Source organism: Xenopus tropicalis, chromosome 8 (genome assembly GCF_000004195.4).
Source record: "Xenopus tropicalis strain Nigerian chromosome 8, UCB_Xtro_10.0, whole genome shotgun sequence".
In the NCBI taxonomy this organism is placed as follows: domain Eukaryota; kingdom Metazoa; phylum Chordata; class Amphibia; order Anura; family Pipidae; genus Xenopus; species Xenopus tropicalis.
Genome location: NC_030684.2, coordinates 144196172 through 144222944, shown reverse-complemented (window position 1 = coordinate 144222944; position 26773 = coordinate 144196172). Strand labels below are relative to the sequence as shown.

Here is a 26773-nt window from a genome sequence, read left to right as displayed (position 1 = left end):
TACAGGGAACTCTGAGTATCACTCATGTATTATAAGGGATAATGTACCCCTACTGTAAATGATAAGGATATTAGCAGTCACTGAGGGGTTCTGTGCCCCCCATATAAAGGCACAAGGCTGCAGGCTGAGTTATACAGGGAACTCTGAGTATCACTCATGTATTATAAGGGATAATGTACCCCCTACTGTAAATGATAAGGATATTAGCAGTCACTGAGGGGTTCTGTGCCCCCCATATAAAGGCACAAGGCTGCAGGCTGAGTTATACAGGGAACTCTGAGTATCACTCATGTATTATAAGGGATAATGTACCCCTACTGTAAATGATAAGGATATTAGCAGTCACTGAGGGGTTCTGTGCCCCCCATATAAAGGCACAAGGCTGCAGGCTGAGTTATACAGGGAACTCTGAGTATCACTCATGTATTATAAGGGATAATGTACCCCTACTGTAAATGATAAGGATATTAGCAGTCACTGAGGGGTTCTGTGCCCCCATATAAAGGCACAAGGCTGCAGGCTGAGTTATACAGGGAACTCTGAGTATCACTCATGTATTATAAGGGATAATGTACCCCCTACTGTAAATGATAAGGATATTAGCAGTCACTGAGGGGTTCTGTGCCCATATAAAGGCACAAGGCTGCAGGCTGAGTTATACAGGGAACTCTGAGTATCACTCATGTATTATAAGGGATAATGTACCCCCTACTGTAAATGATAAGGATATTAGCAGTCACTGAGGGGCTCTGTGCCCCCCATATAAAGGCACAAGGCTGCAGGCTGAGTTATACAGGGAACTCTGAGTATCACTCATGTATTATAAGGGATAATGTACCCCCTACTGTAAATGATAAGGATATTAGCAGTCACTGAGGGGTTCTGTGCCCCCCATATAAAGGCACAAGGCTGCAGGCTGAGTTATACAGGGAACTCTGAGTATCACTCATGTATTATAAGGGATACTGTACCCCCTACTGTATATGATAAGGATATTAGCAGTCACATAGAATGGTTTGTGTAGGTTCTCACCGTAGAAGGATTTATTTCTCATGTAACTGGTGACGGCCGAGGCATTCTTCATGCTGTAGCCGTTGGCGCGGGTCTCATTGACAGCGTGGGCATACAGCAGCACCGAGTCGTGGAACGACGCTGACAGGGCATTCATCTGTACAAGGGGGGGGGGGGGGGGGGGGGCAAAAATAATTTATTAAAGGTGGCAGAAATCAGTAAGTAGGTGCTGAGCGGGCAGTTACCCGGGCATTGGGGGAAAGGAGATTTAAACCTTAGGAAAGGGAATGGCTCTGTGCCCCGAGGTGCCTGAGGCTGCAGTTGCAGTTGGTCGTCTTTTCTTGCCATTCTGATTGTTAATGTGATTTATTATTACATGGGTGCTTAGCTATAGAAGGTGTATATATATATACTGTATAATACACAGGAGCCAGGAATATATTGTAAATTATATCCTTATAATCGGTGCTTAGTGATGTCATTTCTGTCACATGACTCACTGAAACTTGTATATTATACTAAAGTACCCCCTGTTGTAACATATAGGGATATTATAAGTCACAGAGGAGTTCCTTACAATATATAGTGAATAAAGTGCCCCCTATTGTAACATATAGGGATATTATAAGCCCCCGAGGGGTTCCTTATAATATATTGTGAATAAAGTGCCCCCTATTGTAACATATAGGGATATTATAAGCCCCCGAGGGGTTCCTTATAATATATAGTGAATAAAATACCCCCTATTGTAACATATAGGGATATTATAAGGCACAGAGGGGTTCCTTATAATATATAGTGAATAAAGTGCCCCCTATTGTAACATATAGGGATATTATAAGTCACAGAGGAGTTCCTTATAAAATATAGTGAATAAAGTACCCCCTATTGTAACATATAGGGATATTATAAGGCACAGAGGGGTTCCTTATAATATATAGTGACTAAAGTGCCCCCTATTGTAACATATAGGGATATTATAAGTCCCCGAGGAGTTCCTTATAATATATAGTGAATAAAGTGCCCCCTATTGTAACATATAGGGATATTATAAGCCCCCGAGGGGTTCCTTATAATATATAGTGAATAAAGTACCCCCTATTGTAACATATAGGGATATTATAAGGCACAGAGGGGTTCCTTATAATATATAGTGAATAAAGTGCCCCCTAATGTAACATATAGGGATATTATAAGGCACAGAGGGGTTCCTTATAATATATAGTGAATAAAGTGCCCCCTATTGTAAAATATAGGGATATTATAAGCCCCGAGGGTTTCCTTATAATATATAGTGAATAAAGTACCCCCTATTGTAACATATAGGGATATTATAAGGCACAGAGGGGTTCCTTATAATATATAGTGAATAAAGTGCCCCCTATTGTAACATATAGGGATATTATAAGGCACAGAGGGGTTCCTTATAATATATAGTGAATAAAGTGCCCCCTATTGTAACATATAGGGATATTATAAGGCACAGAGGGGTTCCTTATAATATATAGTGAATAAAGTGCCCCCTATTGTAACATATAGGGATATTAGAAGTCACCCCGGCTTTCCATGGCCATATAAAATCACTTGGCCTTCGGCCCCGTCCCTTGTCCTATATGGCCATGACTTATAATATCCTTATATTTTATAACAGGGGGTACATTATTCACTATATATGCTTTAGCAGGGGGCAGATCCCAGCAGCTCACACTCACACACAGAGAGCGCCACATACGTCCCACTCTGAGCGCACACTTACCCCCCCCCGACACCCCCCTGCCGCCCGGGGGGGGGGGCACCACACGCTGACAACAAGCACATCCTTCCTGCCCCGCTCACAAACACCTCTCCCTGCCACTGGCGCCCGTCCCACATTGTCCCTTTGTCTCTCGGCCAGCGGCCGGTAATGAAGCTTTTCCTGCTGACCTGCCCGGCTCACAAGTGCTTCAGGCACCCACATGTGGCGCACACAATTGGGGGTTGGAAGTGGGGGGGTGCGGGGGGGGGTCTGACACACACACATATACACAGAAATGGCTGAGAGTGACACATAAATAAACACTGGAGCCAATTGCTTTGCTGCTGTTTGAATCTCCTTTCCTCCACTTGGGTTAGGGGGCTGTTCAGAGAGTGATATTCTAGGACAGTTTGCAATTGGTCTTCATTTTTTATTATTTGCAGGTTTTTTAATTATTTTGCTTTTTGTTCAGCAGTTTGGAGTATCAGCAGCTATCTGGTTGCTAGGGTCGAAGTTACCTTAGCAACCAGGGAGCGGTTGGAATGAGAGGCGGGTATATGAATAGGGGAGGGGCTGAATAGAAAGATAAGGAATAAAAAGTAACAGTAACAATAAAACTGGAGCCTCACAGAGCAATAGGGTTTGGCTGCCGGGGTCAGTGACCCCCATTTGAAAGCTGCAAAGAACAAACAAATAATGAAGACCAATTGAAAAGTTGCTTCGAATTGGCCATTCTATAACAAACTAAAAATTAATGTAGAGGTGAACCTCCCCTTTAAAGAGGGCTGGGGGTACAGTTGAATATTCTGAGGGGGAGGAGTCAGCAGTAAGTGGGCGGGGTTACACAAACACTCACCAGGGTGCTCTCCTGCCTGTAGTAGAAGGGGGCCTCGCTGTAACGGCTCAGGTTGGCCAGGAACTCCCTGTACTCGGGGTTGTCCGGCTCTTTGTATGTAATGATCATCACCGCCTGGGCAGGAGGAGACACTCAGTGAGTGGGCACTCATAATTCTTATTTCATTTGTGACACTGCTGCAAAAGAACACTGGGGCTGTAACCATGGCAACCAAGTCATTGATTTGGCCACACACAGCCTGATGATGAGGAGGAGTGAGGGGAATGTACCATAGGTGCCAGTGTGTATGGGGGGGGGGGCTTATTGCTCTCAGGCTCTGGGGGGTGCAGGTGTGAGGGGAATGTACCATAGGTGCCAGTGTGTATGGGGGGTGGCAGGTGTGAGGGGAATGTACCATAGGTGCCAGTGTGTATGGGGGGTTCGGGTGTGAGGGGAATGTACCATAGGTGCCAGTGTGTATGGGGGGTTCGGGTGTGAGGGGAATGTACCATAGTGCCAGTGTGGTATGGGGGGTTCGGCGTGTGAGGGGAATGTACCATAGGTGCCAGTGTGTATGGGGGGTGCAGGTGTGAGGGAATGTACCATAGGTCCAGTGTGTATGGGGGGGGGCTTATGCTCTCAGACTCTGGGGGGTGCAGGTGTGAGGGGAATGTACCATAGTGCCAGTGTGTATGGGGGGTGCAGGGTGTGAGGGGAATGGTACCATAGGTGCCAGTGTGTAGGGGGGGTGCAGGTGTGGCGGCGAATGTACCATAGGTGCCAGTGGTGTATGGGGGTGCAGGTTGGTGAGGGGCAATGTACCATAGGTGCCAGTGCTCTGTATGGGGGGTGCAGGTCGTGAGGGTGAATGTACCATAGGTGGCCAGTGTGTATCGGGGGTTCGCGGTGTGAGGGGAATGTACCAATAGGTGCCAGTGTGTATGGGGGTCGGGTGTGAGGGGAATGTAACCATAGGTGCCAGTGTGTATGGGGGGTTCGGGTGTGAGGGGAATGTACCATAGGTGCCAGTGTGTATGGGGGGGGCTTATTGCTCTCAGACTCTGGGGGGTGCAGGTGTGAGGGGAATGTACCATAGGTGCCAGTGTGTATGGGGGGTGCAGGTGTGAGGGGAATGTACCATAGGTGCCAGTGTGTATGGGGGGTGCAGGTGTGAGGGGAATGTACCATAGGTGCCAGTGTGTATGGGGGGTGCAGGTGTGAGGGGAATGTACCATAGGTGCCAGTGTGTATGGGGGGTGCAGGTGTGAGGGGAATGTACCATAGGTGCCAGTGTGTATGGGGGGTGCAGGTGTGAGGGGAATGTACTCTGTGTATCTGTGTATCTCTGTGTATCTCTCTTTGTATCTCTGTATCTCTCTGTGTATCTCTGTGTATCTCTCTGTGTCTCTCTGTGTATCTCTGTGTATCTCTCTTTGTATCTCTGTGTATCTCTCTGTATCTCTCTGTGTATCTCTGTATCTCTCTGTGTCTCTCTCTGTGTCTCTCTGTGTATCTCTGTATCTCTCTTTGTATCTCTGTGTATCTCTGTGTATCTCTGTATCTCTCTGTGTATCTCTGTGTATCTCTCTTTGTATCTCTGTGTATCTCTCTGTGTATCTCTCTGTGTATCTCTGTGTATCTCTCTTTGTATCTCTGTGTATCTCTCTGTGTATCTCTCTGTGTATCTCTGTGTCTCTCTCTTTGTATCTCTGTGTATCTCTCTGTGTATCTCTCTGTGTATCTCTGTGTATCTCTCTGTGTATCTCTGTATCTCTCTGTGTATCTCTGTATCTCTCTGTGTATCTCTGTATCTCTCTGTATATCTCTGTATCTCTCTGTATATCTCTGTGTATCTCTGTATCTCTCTGTGTATCTCTGTATCTCTCTGTGTCTCTCTGTGTATCTCTGTATCTCTCTGTATCTCTCTGTGTATCTCTGTATCTCTCTGTGTCTCTCTGTGTATCTCTGTATCTCTCTGTGTCTCTCTGTGTATCTCTGTATCTCTCTGTGTATCTCTGTATCTCTCTGTATATCTCTGTGTATCTCTGTATCTCTCTGTGTATCTCTGTATCTCTCTGTGTCTCTCTGTGTATCTCTGTATCTCTCTTTGTATCTCTGTGTATCTCTGTATCTCTCTGTGTATCTCTGTATCTCTCTGTGTATCTCTCTGTATCTCTCTGTATCTCTCTGTATCTCTCTGTGTCTCTCTCTGTGTCTCTCTCTGTGTATCTCTCTGTGTATCTCTGTATCTCTCTGTGTATCTCTGTGTATCTCTGTATCTCTCTGTGTCTCTCTCTGTGTCTCTCTCTGTGTATCTCTCTGTGTATCTCTGTATCTCTCTGTGTATCTCTCTGTGTCTCTCTCTGTGTCTCTCTCTGTGTATCTCTCTGTGTATCTCTCTGTGTCTCTCTCTGTGTCTCTCTATGTGTATCTCTCTGTGTATCTCTGTATCTCTCTGTATCTCTCTGTGTATCTCTGTATCTCTCTGTATATCTCTGTGTATCTCTGTATCTCTCTGTGTATCTCTGTGTATCTCTGTATCTCTCTGTGTATCTCTGTGTATCTCTGTATCTCTCTGTGTATCTCTCTGTATCTCTCTGTATCTCTCTGTGTCTCTCTGTGTCTCTCTCTGTGTATCTCTCTGTGTATCTCTCTGTGTATCTCTGTATCTCTCTGTGTATCTCTCTGTGTCTCTCTCTGTGTCTCTCTCTGTGTATCTCTCTGTGTATCTCTCTGTGTCTCTCTCTGTGTCTCTCTCTGTGTATCTCTCTGTGTATCTCTGTATCTCTCTGTGTATCTCTGTATCTCTCTGTGTATCTCTGTATCTCTCTGTATATCTCTGTGTATCTCTGTATCTCTCTGTGTATCTCTGTGTATCTCTGTATCTCTCTGTGTATCTCTGTATCTCTCTGTGTATCTCTGTATCTCTCTGTATATCTCTGTGTATCTCTGTTATCTCTCTGTGTATCTCTGTGTATCTCTGTATCTCTCTGTGTCTCTCTCTGTGTCTCTCTGTGTATCTCTGTATCTCTCTTTGTATCTCTGTGTATCTCTGTATCTCTCTGTATCTCTCTGTGTATCTCTGTATCTCTCTGTATATCTCTGTGTATCTCTGTATCTCTCTGTGTATCTCTGTGTATCTCTGTATCTCTCTGTGTCTCTCTCTGTGTCTCTCTGTGTATCTCTGTATCTCTCTTTGTATCTCTGTGTATCTCTCTGTGTATCTCTGTGTATCTCTCTGTATCTCTCTGTATCTCTCTGTGTATCTCTCTGTGTCTCTCTCTGTGTCTCTCTCTGTGTATCTCTCTGTGTATCTCTCTGTGTATCTCTGTATCTCTCTGTGTATCTCTCTGTGTCTCTCTCTGTGTCTCTCTCTGTGCTCTCTCTGTGTATCTCTCTGTGTGTCTCTCTGTGTCTCTCTCTGTGTATCTCTCTGTGTCTCTCTCTGTGTCTCTCTCTGTGTATCTCTCTGTGTCTCTCTCTGTGTCTCTCTCTGTGTATCTCTCTGTGTGTCTCTCTCTGTATCTCTCTGTGTCTCTCTCTGTGTATCTCTCTGTGTATCTCTCTGTGTATCTCTCTGTGTATGTCTCTGTGTGTCTCTCTCTGTATCTCCCCAGAGGATGTTCTATCTTCTCAAGTTCTATCTCTCATTATTTCCCCGGCTGCACTCTGACATGTCTCTCATCCAATGCCCTTTCCTCCCTACGTCTTTTCCTCACTCTGACAGTCTCATCTGCGCTTCTCTCTCTCACCCCTATACTGTTGTTCCTCTCTGCTTTCCTTCCCCCATCTCCTACTCTCTCCTACTCTAACCCCTCTCTCTTCTCTCTCCTACTCTAACCCCTCTCTCTTCTCTCTCCTACTCTAACCTCTCTCTCTTCTCTCTCCTACTCTAACCTCTCTCTTCTCTCTCCTACTCTAACCCCTCTCTCTTCTCTCTCCTACTCTAACCTCTCTCTTCTCTCTCCTACTCTAACCTCATCTCTCACTTGCTTCTGTCTCCTATCCAACCTCTACTCTTCTTACTCTCTCTTAGGCTCTAACTCTCTCTCTTCTCGGGTCTCCTTATGCTATCAACTCTCTTCTCTTCTCTTCCTACTCTAACCTCTCTCTCTTCTCTCTCCTACTCTACCTCTCTCTCTTCTCTCTCCTACTCTAACCCCTCTCTCTTCTCTCTCCTACTCTAACCCCTCTCTCTTCTCTCTCCTACTCTAACCCCTCTCTCTTCTCTCTCCTACTCTAACCCCTCTCTCTTCTCTCTCCTACTCTAACCTCTCTCTCTTCTCTCTCCTACTCTAACCTCTCTCTCTTCTCTCTCCTACTCTAACCTCTCTCTCTTCTCTCTCCTACTCTAACCTCTCTCTCTTCTCTCTCCTAGCAGCAGAAACATCGGATCTTACCTTGAAGGCTTCCCTGGCTTTGGCATCGTCGGGGTCCCCTCTGTACCAGGGGCGTTGGGGGTCGGGGAAGATGGCACCCTGCAGGCTGGCACCCCAAATATCCACGTAGAAGAAGGCGTAGTCCCCAGAGCAAAGCCCCTCGCGCCAGGCCTGGATCATCAGCTGGCGGAACATGTCGGGGTAACAGCACATGTAGATAACTGGGGGGTGGGGAGAGAGGGGTGAGCACTAGGCAAGGCAGGCACCCCAAGCAAGCATCTGATTGGCTGGTAGAACACATGTCCAGTAACTGGACTTGACCCCCAAATCTAGTGTAGATCTGCTGCATATACTGCACATAGTACCCCCAGAACTTTGTGAGCCCCAACCCTGGCATGATGCCCTACAGGCCGCTGTGCCCCAATATCATCCCCTACAACCCACTGTACCCAACAACCCACTGTACCCAACAACCCACTGTACCCAAAACCCCCAGTGCCCCTTGCCCTACAGGCCGCTGTGCCCCAATATCATCCCCTACAACCCACTGTACCCAACCCCAGTGCCCCTTGCCCTACAGGCCGCTGTGCCCCAATATCATCCCCTACAACCCACTGTACCCAACCCCAGTGCCCCTTGCCCTACAGGCCACTGTGCCCCAATATCATCCCCTACAACCCACTGTACCACCAAGACACTGTAATCCCAACTTCCCCAGTGCCCTTCCTACGGGCAGGCGTTGGTAGCCACTTAATATCATCCCTACAACCCACTTGTATTCCAACAACCACTGTAAACAACCCGTGCCCCTTGCCCTAGCGGCGCGCTGTGTCCCAATTACTCATCCCTACAACCACTGTATCCAACCTTCCAAGTGCCCTTGACCCTAACCAGGCCCACTGTGCCACAGATATCATTCCCCTACAACCACTGTAAGACCAGCCCCCACTTGTGCCCCAATAGGTCAAACCCTTACAACCTCACCGTATCCAACCCACGCAGTAGGGAACAGTGCTCTCCCTCCAATGACAGGATAAAGTTCACAGCAGTTGACGAAGTCCTATCCCCCTTGCCCTAGTCAGGCCGCTGTGCCAATATCATCCCTACACCCACTTGTACCCAACAAACCCCTGTTACCGCACAACCAACAACTGTCACCCAACCCACAGTGCCAACCTTGCCCACAGGCGCTGTGCTCCAATATTCATCCCCTAACAACCCAGCTGTACCCAATTCCCAGTGCCAGCTTTGCCTACAAGGACCGCTTGTGTCCCAATATCATCCCCTATTCAACCCACTGTACCAAACAACCATACTGTACCGCGAACAACGCACTGTACCCAACCCATCCCCATTGCCACTACAGGCCGCTGTGCCCCAATATCATCCCCTACACCCACTGTACCCAACCCCAGTGCCCCTTGCCTTACAGGCCCACTGTGCCCCAATATCATCCCCTACAACCCACTGTACCCAACCTTCCAAGTGCCCTTGCCCTACAGCACACTGTGGCCCATTATCACTCCATCCCCCTACATTCCTTCACTAGTAACCAACAACCACTGTATTCCCAAACCAGTGCACCTTCCTTGCCTACAGGGCCACTGTGCCACCAATATTTCATTTCCCTACCAACACACTGTACCAATACACTCCCAAGTGCCCCAATAATATCCCTACAACCCCCGTATCCACCTCCCCAGTGCCGCCTTCCTACAGGCCACTGTGCCCCCAATATTTCATTTCCCCCTACACTTTACCCACTTGTAACCCAAAACCCACTGTACCCAAACCCCGTGCCCCTTGCCCTAACAGGCCGCTGGGTGGCCCGCAATATCATTCCTTACAACCCCACTGTACCAACCCAGTGGCCAATATATCCCACTAACAACCCACCGTAAATTCCAATCGACAGTGCCCTTGCGCTCATACAGCCTTATAGTGCCGCAATATCATCCCCTACAACCCACTGTACCCAACCCCAGTGCCCCAATATCATCCCCTACAACCCACCGTATCCAACCCCAGTGCCCCTTGCCCTACAGGCACTTGTGCCAATATCATCACCCTACACCCACTGTAACCCAACCCCCAGTGCCCCATATTCATCCCCTACAACTCCACCGTATCCCAACCCCAGTGCCCCTTGCGCTACAGCGAGCTGGGATAGATTGGGACAATGCACGGGGGTTGGCATTATTGTCCCATAGTCAATCCCTACAACCCACTGTACCCAAACAACCCGATGTAACTCAACGCCCAGTGCACCTTGCGCCTACAGGCCACTGTTGCCCCAATATCATCCCTACACATCCGCACTGTTCCAAAAACCGCTGACCCAACCCAGGCCACACGTGCCCCTGCCTACAGGCCGCTGTGACCGCATATAGGTCATCCACTACAACCCTGTACCCAAACCCTAGTGCCCCAATATCATCCCTACCCAACCCACCGTAAACCCAAACCAGTGCCTCCTTGCCCTACAGGCGCTGTGCCCCAATATCATCCCCTATTCCACAAAAACAACCCATGTACTCAACGACCCACTGTAACCCAACCCAGTGCCCCCTCTGCCCTACAGGCACTTTGTGCCCCAATATCATCCCCCTACATCCCACTGTACCGCAACAACGCCACTGTACCCACACACCAATCACCAGTGCCCCTCTGCCCTACACGCCGCTGTGCATCAATTAATCATCCCTACACACTGTACCCAACCCAGTGCCCCAATATCATCCCAAGCCACCGTATCCAACCCTAGTGCCCTTGCCCTACTAGACTGACTTTACCTTTTAAAGAGGCTAATGCCATTACTGCCACTGTCACAATGTGCATATTTAACTATTACAACTTTTTTTTTTAAACTTAACTAAACTCATGAAATTATGTAAAAACCAGACTTAGTGCCCATCATTCCCTACAACCCACTGTTACCAACGGGCAGTGCCCTTGCCTTACAGGCAAACTTGTGGCTCAATATTCCATCCCCTACCAACCCACTCGTACCTTTACAACCCAGTGCCCAATAGCTCCTACAACCCATCGTATCCAAACTCCCATATCTAGTGTCCTTGCCTATAGGCTTTATTTTATAATGAAACGCTGTGCCCCATATCATCCCCTACAACCCACTGTACCCAACAACCATGTATCCACCAACAACACCACTGGTAATCCAAACCCCAGTGCCATCTTGCCACACTGATCAGGTCGCTGTGACCCAATATCATTCCCTACCAACCCCACTGGTACACCCAACACCCGCTTAGTGCCTGGTGCCCTACAGGCGCTGTTGCCCCAATATACATGTCCTACAAACACATTTCTGTCCCAAACCCCATGTGCCCTTGCCCTTTACAGGCCCTGTGCCCCAATACCCATTCCCTTGACATCCCACTGACCACAACAACCGCACTGTAACCAACCCCAGTGCCCTTGCCGAAACTATCAGGTCGCTTGTGCCCCAATAATTCATCACCTACATACCCACCTGTACGCCAACTATTTCCCACTGTCCTCACCTATCTCCAGTGCCCCTTGCCCTACAAGGAACAGCTGTGACCAATTATTTCAATACCCACCTACATTACAAACACTGTATTCACTGCACCTGGCCATCTGCCCTTCCAAATAGCACATAAGGAAACTCGTAGGAACCAAAGGATTGGTGGTTCCTGGGTCAGCTTATTGACCAACTCACATATCTCTGGAATAAACTCACATGACTTGCCTGATCCATTTCCCCCTCAACACAGTTGCTCGTGTCACATGGGTTCCACATTGGTTTATTCAACGTGTGGGGTGGCACCCAACCAATTAACCCCACCAGCAAGAGCCTTAAATTGAGCGCCTACGTTCCCCAGCTCAGAGGCGAGATCTCACCATGGGGTTCCCCTACACCCAAGAGACCATATATGGTGGACCTGCCAATGCCAAAGCACAGACAGAACCAGACATACCTACACCAGAGACAGACCAGACGTGCCTACACAGAGACAGACCAGACGTGCCTACACCAGAGACAGACCAGACGTGCCAATGCCAGAGACAGACAAGACAGGCCTACACCAGAGACAGACCAGACGTGCCTACACCAGAGACAGACCAGACAGGCCAATACCAGAGACAGACAAGACAGGCCAACACCAGAGACAGACCAGACGTGCCTACACCAGAGACAGACCAGACAGGCCAATACCAGAGACAGACAAGACAGGACCTACACCAGAGACAGACCAGACGTGCCTACACCCAAGAGACAGACCAGACGTGCCTACACCAGAGACAGACCAGACGTGCCAATGCCAGAGACAGACAAGACAGGCCTACACCAGAGACAGACCAGACGTGCCTACACCAGAGACAGACCAGACAGGCCAATACCAGAGACAGACAAGACAGGCCAACACCAGAGACAGACCAGACGTGCCTACACAGAGACAGACCAGACAGGCCAATACCAGAGACAGACAAGACAGGCCTACACCAGAGACAGACCAGACGTGCCTACACCAGAGACAGACCAGACGTGCCTACACCAGAGAGAAACAGACAGACAGGCCAATACCAGAGACAGACAAGACAGGCCTACACCAGAGACAGACCAGACATGCCGATGCCAGAGACAGACCAGACACGCCGATGCCAGAGACAGACCAGACATGCCAATGCCAGAGACAGACCAGACATGCCAATGCCAGAGACAGACCAGACATGCCAATGCCAGAGACAGACCAGACGTGCCAATACCAGAGACAGACCAGACACGCCAATGCCAGAGACAGACCAGACATGATTACACCAGAGACAGACCAGACATGCCAGAGACAGACCAGACATGCCAGAGACAGACCAGACATGCCAATGCCAGAGACAGACCAGACATGCCAGAGACAGACCAGACATGCCGAGACAGACCAGACGTGCCAATGCCAGAGACAGACCAGACATGCCAGAGACAGACCAGACGTGCCAATGCCAGAGACAGACCAGACATGCCAGAGACAGACCAGATGCCAATGCCAGAGACAGACCAGACAGGCCTACATTCCAGAGACAGACCAGACACGCCAGAGACAGACCAGACAGGCCTACACCAGAGACAGACCAGACATGCCAATGCCAGAGACAGACCAGACATGCCAATGCCAGAGACAGACCAGACATGCCAATGCCAGAGACAGACCAGACATGCCAATACCAGAGACAGACCAGACAGGCCAATGCCAGAGACAGACCAGACGTGCCAATGCAGAGACGACCAGACATGCCAATACCAGAGACAGACCAGACAGGCCAATGCCAGAGACAGACCAGACAGGCCAATGCCAGAGACAGACCAGACAGGCCAATACCAGAGACAGACCAGACATTGCCAGAGACAGACCAGACGTGCCAATGCCTAGAGACAGACCAGACATGCCAGAGACAGACCAGACGTGCCAATGCCAGAGACAGACCAGACATGCCAAGAGATCAGACCAGACATGCCAATGCAGAGACAGACCAGACAGGCCTACACCAGAGACAGACCAGACACGCCAGAGACAGACCAGACAGGCCTACACCAGAGACAGACCAGACATGCCAATGCCAGAGACAGACCAGACATGCCAATGCCAGAGACAGACCAGACATGCCAATGCCAGAGACAGACCAGACATGCCAATACCAGAGACAGACCAGACAGGCCAATGCCAGAGACCCACTGTACCCAACCCCAGTGCCCCTTGCCCTACAGGCCGCTGTGCCCCAATATCATCCCCTACAACCCACTGTACCCACTGCACTGGCCCATTGCCTTCCCACAAAGCACATAAGGAAACTCGTAGGAACCAAAGGTTGGTGGTTCTGGGTCACTTATTGACCAACCCAACACATCTCTGGAATCACATGACTGCCTTGATCCATTTCCCAGACACAGTGCTGGGCCAATGGGCACAAGGTTTATTCAGACCGTGGGGTGGCACCCAACCAACTTACCCACCAGCAAGAGCCTTAAAGAGACCCTTCCCCCAGCCAGAGGCGAGATCTCACCATGGTTCCCTAAACCCAAGAGACATAATGGTGACATGCCAATGCCAGAGACAGACCAGACATACCTACACCAGAGACAGACCAGACGTGCCTACACCAGAGACAGACCAGACGTGCCTACACCAGAGACAGACCAGACGTGCCAATGCCAGAGACAGACAAGACAGGCCTACACCAGAGACAGACCAGACGTGCCTACACCAGAGACAATTGTTTGGACCAGACAGGCCAATACCAGAGACAGACAAGACAGGCCAACACCAGAGACAGACCAGACGTGCCTACACCAGAGACAGACCAGACAGGCCAATACCAGAGACAGACAAGACAGGCCTACACCAGAGACAGACCAGACGTGCCTACACCAGAGACAGACCAGACGTGCCTACACCAGAGACAGACCAGACGTGCCAATGCCAGAGACAGACAAGACAGGCCTACACCAGAGACAGACCAGACGTGCCTACACCAGAGACAGACCAGACAGGCCAATACCAGAGACAGACAAGACAGGCCAACACCAGAGACAGACCAGACGTGCCTACACCAGAGACAGACCAGACAGGCCAATACCAGAGACAGACAAGACAGGCCTACACCAGAGACAGACCAGACGTGCCTACACCAGAGACAGACCAGACGTGCCTACACCAGAGACAGACCAGACAGGCCAATACCAGAGACAGACAAGACAGGCCTACACCAGAGACAGACCAGACATGCCGATGCCAGAGACAGACCAGACACGCCGATGCCAGAGACAGACCAGACATGCCAATGCCAGAGACAGACCAGACATGCCGATGCCAGAGACAGACCAGACACTGCGATGTCCCAGAGACAGCGCAGACATGCCAATGCCAGAGACAGACCAGACATGCCAATGCCAGAGACAGACCAGACATGCCAATGCCAGAGACAGACCAGACGTGCCAATACCAGAGACAGACCAGACACGCCAATGCCAGAGACAGACCAGACATGATTACACCAGAGACAGACCAGACATGCCAGAGACAGACCAGACATGCCAGAGACAGACCAGACATGCCATGCCAGAGACAGACCAGACATGCCAGAGACAGACCAGAAGCATGCCAGAGACAGACCAGACGTGCCAATGCCAGAGACAGACCAGACATGCCAGAGACAGACCAGACGTGCCAATGCCAGAGACAGACCAGACATGCCAGAGACAGACCAGACATGCCAATGCCAGAGACAGACCAGACAGGCCTACACCAGAGACAGACCAGACACGCCAGAGACAGACCAGACAGGCCTACACCAGAGACAGACCAGACATGCCAATGCCAGAGACAGACCAGACATGCCAATGCCAGAGACAGACCAGACATGCCAATGCCAGAGACAGACCAGACATGCCAATACCAGAGACAGACCAGACAGGCCAATGCCAGAGACAGACCAGACGTGCCAATGCCAGAGACAGACCAGACATGCCAATACCAGAGACAGACCAGACAGGCCAATGCCAGAGACAGACCAGACAGGCCAATGCCAGAGACAGACCAGACAGGCCAATACCAGAGACAGACCAGACATGCCAGAGACAGACCAGACGTGCCAATGCCAGAGACAGACCAGACATGCCAGAGACAGACCAGACGTGCCAATGCCAGAGACAGACCAGACATGCCAGAGACAGACCAGACATGCCAATGCCAGAGACAGACCAGACAGGCCTACACCAGAGACAGACCAGACACGCCAGAGACAGACCAGACAGGCCTACACCAGAGACAGACCAGACATGCCAATGCCAGAGACAGACCAGACATGCCAATGCCAGAGACAGACCAGACATGCCAATGCCAGAGACAGACCAGACATGCCAATACCAGAGACAGACCAGACAGGCCAATGCCAGAGACAGACCAGACGTGCCAATACCAGAGACAGACCAGACACGCCAGAGATAGACCAGACATGCCTACACCAGAGACAGACCAGACATGCCAATGCCAGAGACAGACCAGACATGCCAATGCCAGAGACAGACCAGACAGGCCAATACCAGAGACAGACCAGACAGGCCAATGCCAGAGACAGACCAGACAGGCCAATGCCAGAGACAGACCAGACATGCCAATGCCAGAGACAGACCAGACACGCCGATGCCAGAGACAGACCAGACAGGCCAATGCCAGAGACAGACCAGACATGCCAATGCCAGAGACAGACCAGACATGCCAATACCAGAGACAGACCAGACAGGCCAATGCCAGAGACAGACCAGACAGGCCAATGCCAGAGACATACCAGACATGCCAATGCCAGAGACAGACCAGACACGCCGATGCCAGAGACAGACCAGACATGCCAATGCCAGAGACAGACCAGACATGCCAATGCCAGAGACAGACCAGACATGCCAATACCAGAGACAGACCAGACAGGCCAATGCCAGAGACAGACCAGACAGGCCAATGCCAGAGACAGACCAGACATGCCAATGCCAGAGACAGACCAGACATGCCAATACCAGAGACAGACCAGACAGGCCAATGCCAGAGACAGACCAGACATGCCAATGCCAGAGACAGACCAGACATGCCAATACCAGAGACAGACCAGACATGCCGATGCCAGAGACAGACCAGACATGCCAATACCAGAGACAGACCAGACAGGCCAATGCCAGAGACAGACCAGACACGCCAATGCCAGAGACAGACCAGACAGACCAGAGACAGACATGGTGGGGCAGGGGAGGGAATACGAGGAAGAGACAGGAAAGGGAAGACAAGCGAGAGAAGGAAGAGAAGTGACAGACAGTGACAGACGTGAGGAAATGGTGCCCAGAGTTAAAGTGTTATTTTCGGCTACAAGTTGCCCCCCAGGGGGGTTTATATGATGAATAATGAATGGTGGGAGGCTGGCGGCTTCTCATTCTGCCAGGGATTCCCGCGGGGCGAGGGGATGTGAGCGCCATGGGGGGCACGGGGCTTTAATGTCAGTGTGTCCGGGTGGGAGCCAATGCCCCGCGGCACAGGAACTCTGCCCCTCCCAGGGCACTGCTTGTCTCCCTGGCACAATGGGCACCCCCAGGGAGGGCGATGTTTGGGTGCCAGTTACCCCAGGGCACCCCGTGTGTGTGTGGGGGGGGGCTGACCCACAGGTACCGGGACCTGCACCGGAGAATCCATGGGTACAGGGGGTGCCAGGGAGTATTTCCCCTGCTGTTCTCACAGAGCTGTGGGAAACTTCTGTCAGGGAGGTAATTACCCCGACACCGGCACTTCCTGTCCCTGAGTGTGTGTAACAGAGATCCCCTCCCTCCCCATGTCAGCACTTACTGGGTTGGGAGCCAACAGCTGATAGTTGCTATGGGATACAGGAACCGGGAAACTTTCCTGTGTAACTATAAATCCTCATCCTCGGTGACTTCTAATATCCTTATCATTTACAGTAGGGGGTACATTACCCCTTATAATACATGAGTGATACTCAGAGTTCCCTGTATAACTCAGCCTGCAGCCTTGTGCCTTTATATGGGCACAGAACCCCTCAGTGACTGCTAATATCCTTATCATTTACAGTAGGGGGTACATTATCCCTTATAATACATGAGTGATACTCAGAGTTCCCTGTATAACTCAGCCTGCAGCCTTGTGCCTTTATATGGGGTCACAGAACCCTCAGTGACTGCTAATATCCTTATCATTTACAGTAGGGGTACATTATCCCTTATAATACATGAGTGATACTCAGAGTTCCCTGTATAACTCAGCCTGCAGCCTTGTGCCTTTATATGGGGGGCACAGAACCCCTCAGTGACTGCTAATATCCTTATCATTTACAGTAGGGGGTACATTATCCCTTATAATACATGAGTGATACTCAGAGTTCCCTGTATAACTCAGCCTGCAGCCTTGTGCCTTTATATGGGGGGCACAGGAACCCTCAGTGACTGCTAATATCCTTATCATTTACAGTAGGGGGTACATTATCCCTTATAATACATGAGTGATACTCAGAGTTCCCTGTATAACTCAGCCTGCAGCCTTGTGCCTTTATATGGGGGGCACAGAACCCCTCAGTGACTGCTAATATCCTTATCATTTACAGTAGGGGGTACATTATCCCTTATAATACATGAGTGATACTCAGAGTTCCCTGTATAACTCAGGGAACCCCTGTACCCCTGAAGGAGAGACCAGTGAGCCCCCAAACCCCATCAGCCATGTTTGGGGAGAGACTGAATGGAGATGCCCACTATGGGTTAACTGGCACGTGAACAATAAACTCTAATTCCCTGGTTGGCACGGTGCCCCCTGACGTAACTTACCCCCCCAGTAATGCCCGGCAGTGGGAGCAGGAGACTGGCCACCTGGCTGGTAAGGGTAACCGGGTTATTCATTCACCGGATCAGCGCTGAGATCCATCCGGAACATTCCTGCCAGTTAACCCTACGAGTGCCACTCACCAGAACTGATCCCCACTCACTGGGGTAGAACTGGGGCAGGGCCCTACTCACCGGAACTGATCCCCACTCACTGGGGTAGAACTGGGGCAGGGCCCTACTCACCGGAACTGATCCCCACTCACTGGGGTAGAACTGGGGCAGGGCCCTACTCACCCTAAACACAAGGAACTGAGCTAGTGAGGAGTAGGTTCCTACTCATCAGAACTGATGGTAGATAAGTAGAGAAGTGTCCTACTTACCATAACTGTAAGGAACGTGCTGGGGTACCTAGTGGGGCACCTAGTGGGGCACCTAGTGGGACCCTGAGCAGTGGCAAAGCCTGGAGACCACTTAGGGTGAGAGCTTAGGAGGAGAACATCTAGTTGGTCTCCTACATCTCCTAGAAACAACATTTAGATCATTTATTGAGAGCTTTAGGGAGAATATTGTAGACATTGCCGACCAACGAGTAACCTACTAACCAACCGGCCAAACACTGAAACCCCAACATGGGATCTGAGTAGAACCGAACAGAACCCAACAGGCCAACAGAACCGAGTGGAAGGAACTCGCCGAGTAGAACCAGGGGAGCACTCAGTAGAACTGGATCCGCTGGGGTAGAACAATAAACCCACAGGGCGGAGTAGAACTCAGGGGTAACTATAAGCCCCACCCACTGGCAGGGTGGGAGGAGCTGTTTGCAGAACTGGGTAATAAACAACTCACTCCCTTAGTTCTGACTCAGAGACACATGTAGCATGGAGTTAACTCCTTATGTGCCAACCCCCCTAACTCCTTACGTACCAACCCCCCCACTCCTTACATACCAACCCCAATCCTTATGTGCTAACCCCCCAACTCCTTATGTGCTAACCCCCCAACTCCTTATGTGCTAACCCCCAATCCTTATGTGCTAACCCCAACTCCTTACATACCAACCCCCCCAACTCCTTATGTGCTAACCCCCACTCCTTACGTACCAACCCCCCCAACTCCTTACATACCAACCCCCCCAACTCCTTATGTGCTAACCCCCAACTCCTTATGTGCTAACCCCCCAACTCCTTATGTGCTAACCCCCCAGATCTTATGTGCTAACCCCCCAACTCCTTATGTGCTAACCCCCCAAACTCTTATGTGCTAACCCCCCAAATCCTTACCTGCTAACTCCCCCAACTCCTTATGTGCTAACCCCCCAACTCCTTATGTGCTAACCCCCCACTCCTTACCTGCTAACCCCCCCAACTCCTTATGTGCTAACCCCCCCAACTCCTTACCTGCTAACCCCCACGTCTTATGTGCTAACCCCCCAACTCCTTACCTGCTAACCCCCCAACTCCTTACCTGCTAACCCCCAACTCCTTATGTGCTAACCCCCCCAACTCCTTACCTGCTAACCCCCCAACTCCTTATGTGCTAACCCCAACTCCTTATGTGCTAACCCCTCAACTCCTTACCTGCTAACCCCGTCCCAACTCCTTACCTGCTAACCCCCAACTCCTTACCTGCTAACCCCCAACTCTTACCCTGCTAACCCCCACTCCTTACCTGCTAACCCCCCCAACTCCTTACCTGCTAACCCCCAACTCCTTACCTGCTAACCCCCCCAACTCCTTACCTGCTAACCCCCCCAACTCCTTACCTGCTAACCCCCGAACTCCTTACCTGCTAACCCCCAACTCCTTACCTGCTACCCCCAACTCCTTACGTGCTAACCCCCCAACTCCTTACCTGCTAACCCCCAACTCCTTAGCCTGCTAACCCCAAACTCCTTACGTGCTAACCCTCCCAACTCCTTACCTGCTAACCCCCCAACTCCTTACCTGCTAACCCCCCAACTCCTTACCTGCTAACCCCCCAACTCCTTACCTGCTAACCCCCACAACTCCTTACGTGCCAACCCCCCAACTCCTTATGTGCTAACCCCCCGGACTCCTTATGTGCTAACCCCCCAACTCCTTACCTGCTAACCCCCCAACTCCTTACCTGCTAACGCCCCACTCCTTACCTGCTAACCCCCCCAACTCCTTACCTGCTAACCCCCCAACTCCTTACCTGCTAACCCCCCAACTCCTTACCTGCAACCCCCCCAACTCCTTACCTGCTAACCCCCCCAACTCCTTACCTGCTAACCCCTCCAACTCTTCATGGCTAACCCCCCAACTCCTTACCTGCTAACCCCCCCAACTCCTTACCTGCTAACCCCCCAACTCCTTACCTGCTAACGCCCCCAACTCCTTACCTGCTAACCCCACTCCTTACCTGCTAACCCCCCAACTCCTTACCTGCTAACCCCCCAACTCCTTACCTGCTAACCCCCCAACTCCTTACCTGCTAACCCCCCCAAATCCTTACCTGCTAACGCCCCAACTCCTTACCTGCTACCCCCAACTCTTACCTGCTAACCCACCAACTCCTTACCTGCTAACCCCCCAACTCCTTACCTGCTAACGACCCCCCAACTCCTTACGTACCAACCCCACTCCTTATGTGCCAACCCCCCAATCCTTACCTGATAACCCCCCCAACTCCTTACCTGATAAGCCCCCAACTCCTTACCTGCTAACCCCCCCGAACTCCTTACCTGCTAAACCCCCCAACTCCTTACCTGCTAACCCCCCAACTCCTTACCTGCCTAACCCCCAACTCCTTACATGCTAACCCCCCAACTCCTTACCTGCTACCCCCCCAACTCCTTACCTGCTAACCCCCCAACTCCTTACATGCTAACCCCCAATCCTTACATGCTAACACTCCTTACCTGGTAACCCCCCAACTCCTTATGTGCTAACCCCCCAACTCCTTACCTGCTAACCCCCAACTCCTTACGTACCAACCCCCCAACTCCTTACCTGCTAACCCCCCACTCCTTACCTGCTACCCCAACTCCTTACCTGCTAACCCCCCAATCCTTACCTGCTAACCCCCCAATCCTTACCTGCTACCCCCAACTCCTTACGTGCTAACCCCCAAACTCCTTACGTGCTAACCCCCAACTCCTTACGTGCTAACGCCCCCCAACTCCTTACCTGCTAACACCCCCAACTCCTTACCTGCTAACCCCCAACTCCTTACCTGCTAACCCCCAATCCTTACCTGCTAACCCCCCAACTCCTTACCTGCTAACATACGCCCTCCCCCCACAGAATTAGCCCTGAATATAAGCACCTATATCCCCCCCCCCATATAATGCCCATTCTGACACCCACTTATTGCCCCCTCAAAGATTGCTATTTGCCCCTCACAGTGGGTCGGGGGGGACAGGTGATTGGGGTAAGTCCGGGGTAACCAGATCTCCATAAGCAACGGAATCTAATGAGCCCATTACAATAAGGTCCAGATAGTGATACTCAGTACAGCTCTACATTCCTGCCCCCTCCGAGAGGAGTGTGTGTGCCCCAGAGAGTGCTGTGTGCCCCCCAGAGAGTGCTGTGTGCCGGCCCCCCAGAGAGTGCTGGGTGCCCCCCAGAGAGTGCTGGTGCCCCCCCAGAGAGTGCTGGGTGCCCCCCCAGAGAGTGCTGTGTGCCCCCCCAGAGAGTGCTGTGTGCCCCCCAGAGAGTGCTGGGTGCCCCCCCAGAGAGTGCTGGGTGCCCCAGAGAGTGCTGGGTGCCCCCCCCAGAGAGTGGCTGTGTGCCCCCCCAGGGAGTGCTGTGTGGCCCCTAGAGAGTGCTGTGTGGCCCCCCCAGAGAGTGCTGTGTGCCCCCCCGAGAGTGCTGTGTGCCCCTGTCCAGAGAGTGCTGTGTGCCCCCCCAGAGAGTGCTCTGTGTGCCCCCAGAAGAGTGCTGTGTGCCCCCCCAGAGAGTGCTGTGTTGAGCCCCCCAGAGAGTGCTGTGTGCCCCCTTACTGTACTAAAATCGGAGGGAGAGAGTGCTGTGTGCCCCCCCAGGAGTGCTGTGTGCCCCCCCGAGAGTGCTGTGTGCCCCCTCAGAGAGTGCTGTGTGCCCCCCAAAGAGTGCTGTGTGCCCCCCCAGAGAGTGCTGGGTGCCCCCCCAGAGAGTGCTGGGTGCCCCCCCCTGGGAGCCAAGCAATTAGTACAGAATATTTGGGCACCAATCGTTAATAATCCGGTTATTAGAGGTTAATGTGATACCGGCTGGTGCCGGAGGAGCCGAGAATAAGAACCTCAGTGTGCAAATGCCCCAATGTACTGGCACTATTACCCCCTGTACTGGCACTATTACCCCCTGTACTGGCACTATTACCCCTGTACTGGCACTATTACCCCTGTACTGGCACTATTACCCCCTGTACTGGCACTATTACCCCCTGTACTGGCACTATTACCCCCTGTACTGGCACTATTACACCCTGTACTGGCACTATTACCCCCCTGTACTGGCACTATTACCCTGTACTGGCACTATTACCCTGTACTGGCACTATTACCCCCTGTACTGGCACTATTACCCCCTGTACTGGCACTATTACCCCCTGTACTGGCACTATTACCCCCTGTACTGGCACTATTACCCCCTGTACTGGCACTATTACCCCTGTACTGGCACTATTACCCCTGTACTGGCACTATTACCCCTGTACTGGCACTATTACCCTTTACTGGCCTATACCCCTGTACTGGCACATACCCCTGTACTGGCACTATTACCCCTGTACTGGCACTATTACCCCCTGTACTGGCACTATTACCTGTACTGGCACTATTTACCCCTGTACTGGCACTATTACCCCCTGTACTGGCACTATTACCCCCTGTACTGGCACTATTACCCCTGTACTGGCACTATTACCCCTGTACTGGCACTATTACCCCCTGTACTGGCACTATTACCCCCTGTACTGGCACTATTACCCCCAGTAACCCTTAAACTGCCTGATTGTAAGCCTCGGCGGAGTGTGTATATGTAGTGCAGAGGCAGTTCCCCCCCGTATAAATAACACACACCCAACCTGCCTACCCCTATCCCACCCACCTACCCCTACCCACCTGCCTACCCCTACCCCACCTACCTACCCCTATCCCAACCACCTACCCCTACCCACCCGCCTACCCCTACCCCACCTACCTACCCCTACCCAACCTACCTACCCCTACGCAACCTACCTATCCACCCACCCCTACCCCACCCACCCCTACCCACTGCCTACCCCTACCCCACCTACCTACCCCTATCCACCCACCTACCCCTATCCCACCCACCTACACCTACCCAACCTACTTACCCCTATCCCACCCACCTACCCCTACCCACCTGCCTACCCCACCCGCCTACCCTACCACCTGCCTACCCCACCTACCTACCCCTATCCCACCCACCTACCCCTACCCAACCTACCTACCCCTATCCCACCCACCTACCCCTACCCACCCGCCTACCCCTACCTCACCTGCCTACCCATACCCACCTACCTACCCCTACCCAACCTACCTCCCCCAACCGAACCTGCCTACCCCTTCCTCACCTACCTACTCATACCCACCTACCTACCCAACCTACCTTCCCATACCAAACCTGCCTACCCCTACCCCACCTACCCCTACCTCCCCATTACCCCACCTGCCCCGGGCAGTACTCACTGCGCCCCTTCTGCTTGATGTCGTGGATGAGGGAGGTGTAGTTCGTGAGCTCCTTGTCTTTGAACTGCAGGTCGAGGACGGTGAGGTTGAACTTGAGCAGCTCCATGTAAAGCCCCTCCATGGTGAAGAAACAGGGCCGGTCGTCGAGGCTGCTGTCCCTATAGACGATCATGGCGCGGCTGCTCCAGTTGTAGCGCTGGTGAATGTGCCCCACAAACTGCCCCAGCTTGGTGGGGATGAGCCCCGTGCGGGTGGTGTACTGGTACACGTCGCTCTTGTCGTTGAAGCCGAAGGCGGCGGCCCCTACGGTGATAAGTGGGACCTTCCAGTGCGCCGTGAATCGGGCCACCGGCGCCGCCGTGTAAATGCACCCGGGTCCCAGGAAGACTTCGGGGTGATGGGTGAACTGGAGATCCACCGCCACCACCGGCGCCGTCGAGTCCGAGCAGTTACCGTCCTTGTCCTCGCTGTCCCCGAAGAAGGTCTGAACGCGGAGGTCGGGGAGCAGCGCCGGGTCCCTATTGATCCGCTCTATGGCCATGTGAATAGCCGGCCCCACGCGCGGCCAAGCCCAGGGGTACCCCCGGTTGGTTCTGGGGAGCAGTATGGCCATGGTCAGGTTACTGAGCCCCTCGGCCACTCCCTGGCAAGCCCAGCACCCGGCCAATAGGAGCAGGACCCCCGCTCCCGGCATGGCACCCTCGCTCAGCGGGCTACTGGCCAGCCCATGTGCCCAGGGGAGACTCAGCAACTGGCAACTTGGCTACTTGGCTCATCCACGCGGCGGCGAGAGCGTTAATCCTGTGCGAGAGCGACGGAGCCGCAGCCTGAGCTTCCCCTGAGCTGGAAGTGACTGCCCGAGAGCGAGCGAGACTGCTATTCTCTTACTTTCCTTCCCCTCAGCGACAAAAGGGCTCGTTATCATAAGCCCCGCTCATTAACCCTCCCCTGCCCACACACTCCCACTCCAGCCGAGGGGGGCACTTACTGGGGGGGGGTGCGCCGGCCGCTTGGCTCCCAGTATTCCCCACACTCAGCAAATATTTACCCTGTTACCCTGGAAATTGGGGCAGCGGGGAATTGGGGCTGAACGTAAATACAAATAAACCTGTCAGTATGGGGGGGCAAGAGCGGGTAATTAAAGGCAATGTGTGGGGGGGGCAGAGAGGCAGAGAGGCAAAAGGGGAGAATGTGGGGGGGGCAGAGAGGCAAAAGGGGAGAATGTGGGGGGGGGCAGAGAGGCAAAAGGGGAGAATGTGGGGGGGGCAGAGAGGCAAAAGGGGAGAATGTGGGGGGGGCAGAGAGGCAAAAGGGGAGAATGTGGGGGGCAGAGAGGCAAAAGGGGAGAATGTGGGGGGGGCAGAGAGGCAAAAGGGGAGAATGTGGGGGGGGCAGAGAGGCAAAAGGGGAGAATGTGGGGGGGGGGAGAGGCAAAAGGGGAGAATGTGGGGGGGCAGAGAGGCAAAAGGGGAGAATGTGGGGGGGGCAGAGAGGCAAAAGGGGAGAATGTGGGGGGGGGCAGAGAGGCAAAAGGGGAGAATGTGGGGGGGGGGCAGAGAGGCAAAAAGGGGAGAATGTGGGGGGGGCAGAGAGGCAAAAGGGGAGAATGTGGGGGGGGGGGCAGAGAGGCAAAAGGGGAGAATGTGGGGGGGGCAGAGAGGCAAAAGGGGAGAATGTGGGGGGGCAGAGAGGCAAAAGGGGAGAATGTGGGGGGGCAGAGAGGCAAAAGGGGAGAATGTGGGGGGGGCAGAGAGGCAAAAGGGGAGAATGTGGGGGGGGGGCAGAGAGGCAAAAGGGGAGAATGTGGGGGGCAGAGAGGCAAAAGGGGAGAATGTGGGGGGGCAGAGAGGCAAAAGGGGAGAATGTGGGGGGGGGGCAGAGAGGCAAAAGGGGAGAATGTGGGGGGGCAGAGAGGCAAAAGGGGAGAATGTGGGGGGGGGGCAGAGAGGCAAAAGGGGAGAATGTGGGGGGGGGCAGAGAGGCAAAAGGGAGAATGTGGAGAGAGGCAAAAGGGGAAGAATGTGGGGGGGGCAGAGAGGCAAAAGGGGAGAATGTGGGGGGGGCAGAGAGGCAAAAGGGGAGAATGTGGGGGGGGGCAGAGAGGCAAAAGGGGAGAATGTGGGGGGGGGGGGGCAGAGAGGCAAAAGGGGAGAATGTGGGGGGGGCAGAGAGGCAAAAGGGGAGAATGTGGGGGGGGGCAGAGAGGCAAAAGGGGAGAATGTGGGGGGGGCAGAGAGGCAAAAGGGGAGAATGTGGGGGGGCAGAGAGGCAAAAGGGGAGAATGTGGGGGGGGGGCAGAGAGGCAAAAGGGGAGATTGGGGGGCAGAGAGGCAAAAGGGGAGAATGTGGGGGGGGGCAGAGAGGCAAAAGGGGAGAATGTGGGGGGGGGGCAGAGAGGCAAAAGGGGAGAATGTGGGGGGGGGGCAGAGAGGCAAAAGGGGAGAATGTGGGGGGGGAGATGTAGGATCAGAAAGAGAGAGGGGGCAGATATCAGTGAGAGGGGAGTGGATTAGAGACAGGCTGAGGCATTAGACAGATATGGGGAGTGAGGCAGAGAGTGCAGGCGAGACTGCAAGGGATTACAGCGAGAGAATGGGATTAGGGGGAGAACTCTATGAATTATAGAGATATCGGCAAAGACCACAGGGTTACATTGGGTTTATACACGGAATGAGAGACATCCCAGGCACGGAGTCAGAGAGACAGCACATTGGATTAGAGACAGGGATTATTCCATATAATGGAGATTGGGGGATAGAGATACTGGGATTATGTGAGAGAGATAGGAGCGAGAGAGAGAATGGGGAAT

The 26773-nt window shown here is 52.4% G+C and overlaps 1 protein-coding gene across 1 annotated transcript in view; it reads right to left on the bottom strand.

Annotated features, from left to right (window-relative positions):
- Positions 1-24871, bottom strand: part of npr1 (natriuretic peptide receptor 1) — a 43816-nt gene extending 18945 nt beyond the window's left edge. The window contains exons 1-4 of the mRNA XM_031891394.1: positions 23965-24871; positions 7982-8181; positions 3603-3716; positions 1033-1168 (exon numbers count right to left, since the gene is read on the bottom strand). Coding sequence (XP_031747254.1) covers positions 1033-1168; positions 3603-3716; positions 7982-8181; positions 23965-24658 — 1144 coding nt within the window. The 5' untranslated portion in view covers positions 24659-24871. The remainder of the gene's footprint in view (positions 1-1032; positions 1169-3602; positions 3717-7981; positions 8182-23964) is intronic.
- Positions 24872-26773: the final 1902 nt, after the last annotated feature.